Source organism: Peromyscus eremicus, chromosome 6 (genome assembly GCF_949786415.1).
Source record: "Peromyscus eremicus chromosome 6, PerEre_H2_v1, whole genome shotgun sequence".
NCBI lineage: Eukaryota > Metazoa > Chordata > Mammalia > Rodentia > Cricetidae > Peromyscus > Peromyscus eremicus.
The window spans coordinates 66,874,534-66,885,081 of NC_081421.1; the positions used below are offsets into that span (position 1 = coordinate 66,874,534).

At 41.3% G+C, this 10,548-nt stretch overlaps 1 protein-coding gene across 1 annotated transcript; it reads right to left on the bottom strand.

Moving 5' to 3' along the window:
• Positions 1-4,647: 4,647 nt before the first annotated feature.
• On the bottom strand, positions 4,648-5,718 carry LOC131913778 (speckle-type POZ protein-like). The gene has a single exon (XM_059266560.1). The coding sequence runs from the start codon at positions 5,716-5,718 to the stop codon at positions 4,648-4,650; it is 1,071 nt and encodes a 356-aa protein (XP_059122543.1).
• Positions 5,719-10,548: the final 4,830 nt, after the last annotated feature.

The following is a 10,548-nucleotide window of genomic DNA, read 5'->3' on the forward strand; positions in this document are numbered from 1 at the left end:
CTGACATTAATCCACACACCTATGAACACCTGATTTTTGACAAAAAAGCCAAGATTGTACAATGTAAAAGAGAAAGCATCTTCAACAAATGGTGCTGGCATAACTGGATATCAACGTGTTGAAAATTGCAAATAGATCCATAACTATCATCATGCACAAAATTCAAATCCAAGTGGATCAAAGACCCCAACATAAATCCAGCTACACAGAACCTGATAGAACAGAAAGTAGGAAGTATCCTAGAAATCATAATGCTCAACTGAATCACCAATGGGTCAAGGAAGAAATAAAGAAAGAAATTAAAGACTTCCTAGAGATCAATGAAAATGAATATACCACATACCCAAACTTATGGGATGCTCTGAAAGCAGTGCTAAGAGGAAAATTCATAGTACTAAATGCCCACATAAAGAAATTGGAGAAATCTCACACTAGTGACTGAACAGCACACCTGAAAGCCTCAGAATAAGAAGAAGCAAAGTTCCCCAGGAGTAACAGACACCAGAAAATAACCAAATTGAGAGCTGAAATCAATAAAATAGAAACAAAGAGAACAAAACAAAGAATCAATGAAACAAAGAGTTGGTTCTTTGAGAAAATCAACAAGATACACAAACCCTTATCCAAACTAACCAAAAGGCAGAGAGAGAGCATCAAAATTAGCAAAATCAGAAATGAAAATGGAGACAGAACAACTAACATTGAGGAAATCCAGAGAACTATCAGGTCATACTTCAAAAACCTGAACTCCACAAAACTGGAAAATCTAAAAGAAATGGACAATTTTCTGGATAGGTACCACATACCTAAGTTAAATCAAGACTAGATAAACTATCTAAATAGACCAATAAGCCCTAAGGAAATAGAAACAGTCATTAAAAGCCTCCCAACAAAAAAAGCCCGGTCCCAGAAGGTTTCAGTGCATAATTCTAACAGGTCTTCAAAGAAGTGATAATACCAATACTCTTTAAATTGTTCCACACAATAGAAACGGAAGGAACATTACCAAACTCCTTCTACAAGGCTATAATTACCCTGATTTCCAAGCCACACAAAGATGCCACAAAGAAAGAGAACTACAGACCACTCTCCCTTATGAACATGATGCAAAAATACTCAATAAAATATTGGCAAACAGACTCCAAGAACACATCAAAACATGTTCAAGTAGGCTTCATCCCAGGGATGCAAGGATGGTTCAACATAAGAAAATCTGTCAATGTAATACACCATATAAACAAACCAAAAGAAAGACAAAAACACATGATCATCTCACTAGATGCTGAAAAGGCCTTTGACAAAATGCAACACCCCTTCATGATAGAGGTCTTGGAGAGATCAGGAATACAGGGAACATACCTAAACAAAACAAAGGCAATTTACAGCAAGCCAACAGCCAACATCTAAGTAAATGGAGAGAAACTCAAAGCAATTCCACTAAAATCAGGAACAAGTTAAGGCTGTCCGCTGTCCCTATACTTATTCAATATAGTACTTGAAGTTCTAGCTAGAGCAATAAGACAACAAAAGGAGATCAAGGGAAAACATATTGCAAAGGAAGAAGGCAAGCTTTCACTATTTGCAGATGACATGATAGTATACATAAGTGACCCCAAAATTAGACAAAGGAACTCATAGAGCTTTTAAACACCTTCAGCAACGTAGCCAGATACAAGATTAACTCAAAAAAATAAACAGTATTCCTTGTATATACAAATGACAAATGGGCTGAGAAAGAAATCAGAGAAACATCACACTTTACAATAGCCACAAATGATATAAAAAATACCTTGCGGTAACGCTAACTAAGCAAGCGAAGGACCTGTATGAAAAGAACTTTAAGTTCTCAAAGAAAGAAATTGAAGAAGATGTCAGAGAATGGAAAGATCTCCCATGATAATGGATAGGTAGGATTAACACAGTAAAAATGGCAATCTTACCAAAAGCAATATACAGATTCAATGCAATTCCCATCAAAATCCCAACACAATTCTTCACAGATCTGGAAAGAACAATATTCAACCACTTATGGAAACATAAAAAACCCAGGGTTGCCAAAAGAATCCTGTACAATAAAACAACCTCTGGAGGCATCCTGATCCCTGACTTCAAGCTCTACTACAGAGCTATAGTAATAAAAACAGCTTGGTACTGGCATAAAAACTGACATGTGGACCAATGAAACCAAACTGAAGACCCTGACATTAATCTGCACACTTATGAGTATATGATTTCAGACAAAGAAGCCCAAAGTGTACAATGGAAAAAGAATTCATCTTCAACAAATGGTGCTGCATAACTGGGTGTCAACATGTAGAAGACTGCAAATAGATCCATATATGTCACCGTGCACAAATTTAAGTCCAAGTAGATCAAAGACCTCAACATGAATCCAGTTACTCTAAACCTGATAGAAGAGAAAGTAGGAAGTAGTCTTGAACACATTGGCACCGGAGAAAACTTCCTAAATATAACACCAGTAGCACAGACACTGAGAGAAACAATTAATAAATTGGGCCTCTTGAAACTGAGATGCTTTTGTAGGGCAAAGGACACGGTCAACAAGACAAAACGACAGCCTACAGAATGGGAAAAGATCTTCACCAACCCTACATCTGGCAGAGGACTGATATCCCGAATATATAAAGAACCCTGTGCTCTACCTAATGTTTGTCTGTGGATCTCAGTATCTGCTCACATCAGCTGCTGAAGAAAGCCTACTGTTGACTGTAGCAGGAATCTTAAAAGCTCTCATTAGTAAAATCAAACCTGGAAGCCAGGTATTGGGGTGAATACTGGAAGATCACAGAGACAGAACAGCCACAGCTACCTCACCTTGCCAATTCCTCAGCTGATCCTATTTCCTCAGACTGGAAGCCTCTGAATCCTCATCCAGAATGAATCTCAGCTGAACTGTTGCTAAAAGCCTAAAAGCTTAACCAGCCAAAAGCTTCTAGTTTCTGGTCTTCACGTCTTATATATCTTTCTGCTTTCTGCCAACACTCCCTGGGTTTTAAGGCTCACTTTCTGGTATTAAAGGCATGAGTCACTATGCCTGGCTGTTTCCAATGTGGCCTTGAACTCACAGAGATCCTGAGGAATTTCTGCCTCTGGAATGCTAGGATTAAAGGCATGAGTGCCACCATTTTCCAGCCTTTGTATCTAGTGGCTGCATCTAGTGGTCCGTTCTCTGACCCCAGATAAGTTTATTAGGGTGCACAATATGAACATAACAAAATTTCATTAGGTTTCCTTTCATTGACGTGTGTGTGTGTGTGTGTGTGTGTGTGTGTGTGTGTGTGTGTGTGAAGACACTGAACAAACTTCTGTAGCATGAATCTTAAAAATTCTTATTAATAAAATCAAACCTGGGGCCAGTTATTGGGGTCAATGCTGGTAAATCAGAGAGTCAGAACAAGCCACAGCTATCTCACCTTGCCAGGTCCTCAGCTGGTCCTGTTTCCTCAGACTGGAAGCCTCTGAGTCCTCATCCAGAATGAATCTCAGCTGAACTGTGTTGCTCCAAAGCCTGAAAGCTTAACCAGCCAAATGCTTCTAATTTCTGGTCCTCACGCCTTATATACCTTTCTGCTTTTTTTTTTTGTTTTGTTTTTGTTTTTCGAGACAGGGTTTCTCTGTGTAGCTTTGCCCCTTTCCTGGAACTCACTTGGTAGCCCAGGCTGACCTATACTCAGAGATCTGCCTGCCTCTGCCTCCGGAGTGCTGGGATTAAAGGCATGTGCCACCACTGCCCGGCCTTACCTTTCTGCTTTCTACCACCACTCCCTGGGATTAAAGGCGTGATGAGTCACCATGCCTGTCTGTATCCTTGAACTCACTGATTTCTGCCTCTGGAATGCTAGGATTAAAGGCGTGTGCTATCACTGCCTAACTAGTACCTTTTCTGTTCTCTGACCCCAGATAAGTTTATCAAGGTACACAACATTTTGGGAAACACAGTACCACAAACTTCCACAGCTGAGCAGATCTGGATGGACTAAAATGGCTTTCTTTAAACAAAAACACTACTAGAATCCACAAGCTGATTTTAAAATTTTTATTCATTTTGTATTTTGGGTGGTTAAGTACTGTCTACAGAGATGTTTGTGCCCATAGAGACAAGAGGAGAACTGTACAAGGATCCTCTACAAGAGCAACAATTGCTTTTGCCAACTGAGTCATCTCTCCATTCCCACACACTGAGTTTGGAGAAAAATGTCTTCATTCTCTTCCCCTTCTCTTATAATCAAATATTCAGGTTGTTTTTTTCCTTTCTGAGTCCTTGACCATATGTTCTGCTAGGTCCAATTCAGACAAGTTTCTCCAAAGAAACCCTGTTGTAATGTGCTTGGGACCAGCAATTAATATGAATTCCAGTTTACAACTCATTGGACAAAAATCAAACCAGTACAGCAGCAGGGAAAAGGCTGAGTAGATTGTACCAGAGTCCAGACCTTCCCCTCCCCCAGCCTTCCATTCAACTCATTTCCACCTGTATTAAAGTCTCATCCACCATCTGTCTTTCCCCAGATTCACTGTAAATGCTACATAGGTCCCATAGTCTATCCAGGTGTAATCAATAACTACACTGGCTGCTGCTTCTGGGAGACACATGTAGGTCACAGCTGACCAGGTACTAGGGTCGATTTAGGCGTTTGAGGGGGGCTGCCGGAAAGAGCGGTGAGCAGAAGCCAGGGAATGGTATGATTCAGCTAGCAAGTGGGGACGTGACTCCACCATTGTCTTCCAGCCTGAAGTCTCAGAGATCTCAGAAGCATGTGCTGTAATGAAATCCAATGCCTGGGTTTTCAGATGCCCTGCTCTATGGAGGTCAGCCAGGACAAGAGTGTGGGCAGCATTCTCCACAGAGAGGTCCCTGCAGAGGGCATCCTCACACATGACCTTCAAACGCTCCAGGCCATACCTGCCAGCAGCTGCCAGCAGAGTATCTGCTATGCTGTCCAGGTCTGTTGCTGTTCCTGTGTAAATGAAGTCCATCATTGCCTTGAAGACTTGCGGCTCCAGGTTGGGGATCTCAAAGTGGTTCTTTCTGCTCTCCTTCATGTCATGTTGAAACATGGCTCTGAAAACTGGAGAGCGAGCTGCTAAGATGGCCTTGTGAGCCTGAAATTCCTGGCCAGATACCACCAGGCAGCAGTCTGTGAATTGGGAATTCTCCCACAGCTCTCCTAGCTCATCTGCCAAGGTGCATCTAGGAACCTGAATTCTTGGCTTTCTGTTCTGGTCAGAGTTGCTCAAAGAGTCATCAACCATGCTCACCTTGCAGAGGAGGGTGAGCTTGTCATCTGGGAGAAGCCAAGGTACAAAGGACAAGAGGAAGTTTCGAAGGATGAACTTTTTAAACCCCAGTTCAACACCTGGCTCGAACCTAGAGACTATAGTTTTGCTCTCACCGTGGGTTGTCTCTCCATCGGTGCTTAATATCAAGAACTGGAACTTTGCCCAAACAGGACTCTTTAGACAGCTGAGCAACACTAGGTAAACTGACAGGTAATCTGCACTTTCTTCATCCACTCCCTTCGGGTGTATTCTCAAACACCATTTGTCATTGGCTCCTATTGAGAAAGTTGGGCTTCTAATGCTTTCCTGAATTTCCTCCAGAAGAAAACGAAAGTTGCTGATGGTCCACCTGTAGAAAATATTCTGGACGCTGATTTGGGTGTGGTCACATCTCTGGGATGTCTGGTCCCCTGACATTTCTGGAGGTAGTTTGAAGGTTAAACTGGATCCAAAATGAAGAACTAGCAAGTGTTTTATCTTCACTCTGTGGGATACAATAATAGACCTGGTTTAGATTTTTAGTTTCTATTTCTGTCCCATCTTCTATGAGGGTGGAAACTTGGGTCTGAAATTTTCTATCTAGATTTCAATACTAGTTTCAGAGAAGACAGTGTAGGCTACTAGGGCCTCTTACATCACTCCATTTTTTTCTAGATTAAATCTTGGGTCAATAGGTACGCAGTTTTCATAATTATAGATAACTTTTGAAAATTTGGAACATTTTGTACACTCATATCAAAAATGTTATACTAGGGTTCTGCAGAGTAACAGAACATATATAATTAATCTTTCTGTGTATGAACAAAGGGGATTCATTAGAATGACTTAGGGCTGCAGTCCTGCTATTCCCACATTGGCTAGCTGTGAAGGGAAGCCAAGGATCTAGTACTTACTCAGTCCAGGAGGTTGGATGTTTCCCTGGGTCTTCAGTATATGATGGAATTCTGAAGGAAAATTCTCTAATGCCGGGGAAGGAATGGTCTTGCTACAAGGTGAGGGCAAGCAGGCAAAGAGCAAGAGCTTCCTCCTTCCACGTCCTTTTATATGCTTCCAACAGAGGGTGTGGTCCAATTTAGGGTGTGTCTTCCAGACTCAAGATCTGGATTAAAGGTGTGTGTCTTCAGGCCCTGAGATTCGAATTAGATGTTTGTTTCTTTTAACTTTCAAAGTCTGTATTTGAAGTGTATCTACCTACTTCAACTTAAGCAAAACATTTCTCACAGTTTTGTCCTCCATATTAGGATTTTAGTTAATTCCATATCTAGTTGGGTTGAGAATCAAGAATAACCACCAAAAGTGTATTTTGCTTTCTGTGGTTCATCTTCTGTAAAATAAGGGTTTGTGTCCATTCCATAGAGCTGTTATCTACTCTTATAGGGGTTTTACACTAATTCTTGCCTCTAACATGATCCAGGAGAGGTGTTTTCCTTACCCTGTCAGGGGACTCAGGGTTCACAACGTGAAGGTCAGGGAGTAAGAATTCATATACGGTGGGTAAGAAGCAGAGCCAGGAGGGAACCCTGAAAGTGACAGTCTTTTTTCCTGCCTTTTATTCATCCAGATTCACAGTCCCCAGGATGGCACCACCAACTTTCGATAGTGGTCTCTCCTTCCCCCTTAGATAATCCTCTTTGAAAACACTCTTCCAGATCCAGTTAAGGGTGTGCTATGAGAAGATCCTAAGTGCTTCTCAACTCCATCATGCTTACTGCCAAGTTTCAGCTTCTTAATACCTCATAATTTTCATCCTTCACTGGTGAGTTCTGTCCTCTTTAAACTTTCAACTTCCATGCTTACTTTGCTAGGACTTCAAAGAGAGATAGGATAACAGGGTATGGTATGTAAAATGAAAAAAAAAACTCTAAATAAATAAGCAAACCATTTTTAAAAAGTGAGACCACATTCTGGTTTCCAAATAGTGCAGAAAATATTCAACAGTTACCAAAGAAGGGGTTTTGAGACTGTTCCCCTTAGAATGTGATCTGTTAAATGCTCCCCACATCTATCATCTCTCTCCAGTTCATCAGGTCTGGAGAGATTCACTAACCTAGAAGACATGAAGATACCTCAGTGATTCAATCAACTCAGCAATTCCCAGCCTAGCTCTCCTGAAAGTCTGATTCCAGTGCTGTTCATCCCTCAATGCAGAATACATCAATCAACTGGTTTTGATGCCTAAATTTTTGTTTCCTCTTAGGAACCTTTGGCAGGTGACTAACTAGTAACTTCAGTGACTATTCTCCATGTGGGTTTGGGGTCCGAGTGGCAGATACTGCTTCCCTCAAATTCTCTGGTCCTGGGCTTTTTTTGTTTTCTGGTGGGGAGACTTTTAGTGATTATGCTATTTTACTAAGTTTGTTTAAAACACATGTTTGACCTTGATTCCATTTTGCTAAGTGGGACCTATTGTTTCTGATTTTGTTTATCTTGGTGCCCTTAGATGGATCTGGAAGACTGTTTCCAAGTAGGATTATCTGAGAGGCATGGAAAAGACCACCACTAAAGTTTGTTGGAGTCATCCTGGGACTGTGGGTCTGGATGGAATAAAAGGAGGAAAGAATAGAGTCACCTTCAGGGTTTCCTGGTTCTGATTCCACCTTACCATGTATAAGGTCTTCACCTGCCATCCATGTTGTGAAAACTAAGACCACTGACAAGTTAAGGAAAACACCCCTTCCCTGATAGTGTTTATAGCAGCAGTCATTGTAATAACATACAAGAGTAAATAATAGCTGTGCAAATGTTGACATGATCCCTTACTGATGGAAGACTAACCACAGAAATAACACACCCTTGTGATGGCTATTCTTGGTTCTCAACTTGACTATATCTGGAATGAACAAAACACCAAAATTGAGAGCACACCTGTGAGAAATTATTGCTTAAGTTGAAGTAGATAGATCCATGTTAAACAAGGACTTTTGAGGAAGGAAGACGCACACCTTTAATCCAGACCTAGAGGCTTGGGGATACACCTTTAATTGGTGCTACTTCATTTTTTTTAATAACTACATATTATTTACCACTTACATATTCTCCTTGATGATGATGTCTCTGCTAAACTCTTGTTTTAAACAATTATACTAGACCTTTGTTTTGCTTTCTCTTACATTTAAGTTTTGTGTGTTTGGGTTTTTGAGTTTAAGCCACTTAAGAAGGACAGCCTCAACTCAAATGAACTGTTTCCCAGGGCTCCCCTTAAACTCCCTGTGTATTCCAGGCTGCCATTGCCTCCTGAATATAATTAAAGAAGGACATCACTGTTTCCAGCATCTGAATCTGTTCTTTGAGGACAAGGACATATTTAAGGGTGTGGACCTTGACTGGGGTCTTATTGAGTTTCTTTTGGTTTTGGAGACAAGTTCTCTTTGGTATGCCCAGACACACCTATCAAACATCCAGGATTCCTACTTCCTCTGTTTCCCAATGCAAGCCTAAGCCAAAGAAGGAAGATTAAATTATACATTCATTACATATATGGAGGAAATATAGTTAATTTGACCTATTTCTAGATATTTTTCACAATGACCTTCCTGCATATAAGCAATCCTCCTAAGCCTGTCCCAAGAGTATCTTGAGCTGTATGGGTTAACCATACACACAATGAAAAGTAACTTTCAGCCTGATTTGGGTTCTTTCCCTTTCTGTTTTTGAAAGGAAGTGTCCTTCCACAGTCTTGACTGTCTTTGAACTCATTCTATAGACCAACCTGGCTGAAAAACATAGAGATCTGCCTACCTCTGCCTTTTGAGGCCTGGTATCAAATGTTTGACCTCTTAAATCCTTAGAGAGACAATAGAAAAATGATTGGCAAGGGCAGGAATAAGACATACTGAAAAAATATTCTTTTTTTTTTTTTTTTGGTTTGGTTTTTCGAGACAAGGTTTCTCTGTGTAGCTTTTCGCCTTTCCTGGAACTAACAGAGATCCGCCTGGCTCTGCCTCCCAAGTGCTGGGAATAAAGGCCTGCACCACCACTGCCCAGCGAAAAAATATTCTTAAATTAGTGGAATGTAGGTGGTAGGCCCTATGTACTCTAGCATTCAGAGCCTAAGGGGATATAATCAAGAGTCCTCTGGTCTGGGCTGTATACAGCATGAAGAGATGGAAGAAAACAACAGGGAGACATAAAGACATTTCTCTCCACCTTTGAATTTGGCTTGATTTTTCTCTTGCCCCCTGCCCAAAGCAGAATGAGATTTTTCTCATGGTCTCTGTGTCTCCGTATATGTATATATATTTACTTCATTGGTTTGTTTTATTTTAAGACTATCTTGCTGCAGAGCCAGGCTAGCCTTGAACCTAATCCCTTTCACCTCATCCTCGCAGGTAAGAAGATTATGCATGAGCACCACCCATCCTGACTCTAGACCCCTTTAAGGAATGCTCTGGAGACTAAATAAATCTTAAATATTCAATGAGTCTCTGACATCCTCTACTTGATCTCCAGGCAGCATTCTTCTCTCTGTGGAATTGCACATATGCATGCTGTCATCTGTGGGCAGCTGTATCTGTGTGTTTTGCAGGAGATAAAGTCAGGAATGTCCAACATGTTAGGCAAGTTCCCTACTTCTGAACTATATTTTCACAATTTACCCTCCTTGGGCCTTCCCTTCATTTCTTCCTTTCTTAAGGCTCATCATCACTGTGCCAAAGAGAACTGGTTCCGGCAATGACACAGAACACTTGGCACTGTAATTCTGAAGTGGATGTTACTCATTCTTTGTTGTGTGGGGATGATAGACCCCAGACCCAGGGTACTACCTTCTCGGTTGGGCGCTCCAAGAACCCAGACTCCGGTCCAGTTGATGTAAACAGCAAAAGGTTTATTGATGCGGCTGTACAGTCAGTCGGGCTACTCTCCTCCTAAGAGCAAGGGTCGTGCCTACTGCAGCCACATGGGTACTTTTCAAGGGAAAACCCACAAAAGCCATAAGCTTACAATTCCCATACAATTTCGTTTCGATTGATTTATGGCTAGAGGCTAATTTCACAAGATCATGGCCTGATCACAGGGTGGGTACAGTCACATCCCATGCACATTCTTCCCGAAACCTGAAGGGGGGTATCAGGGTGGGAGTGAAGTTTACACAAAGGTCACAGTGGTCTTTCCTGGAACACTTGAAATTATCCCAGTCACAGTTGTTGCATCTCTTAACAGAAATCTGTTTACATTGTTACATTGTGGCAGGGGTGGCTGAGTCAGTTTGCCCTTGGAACTAGCTTTTTAGTTCCTCATTCTCCTGGG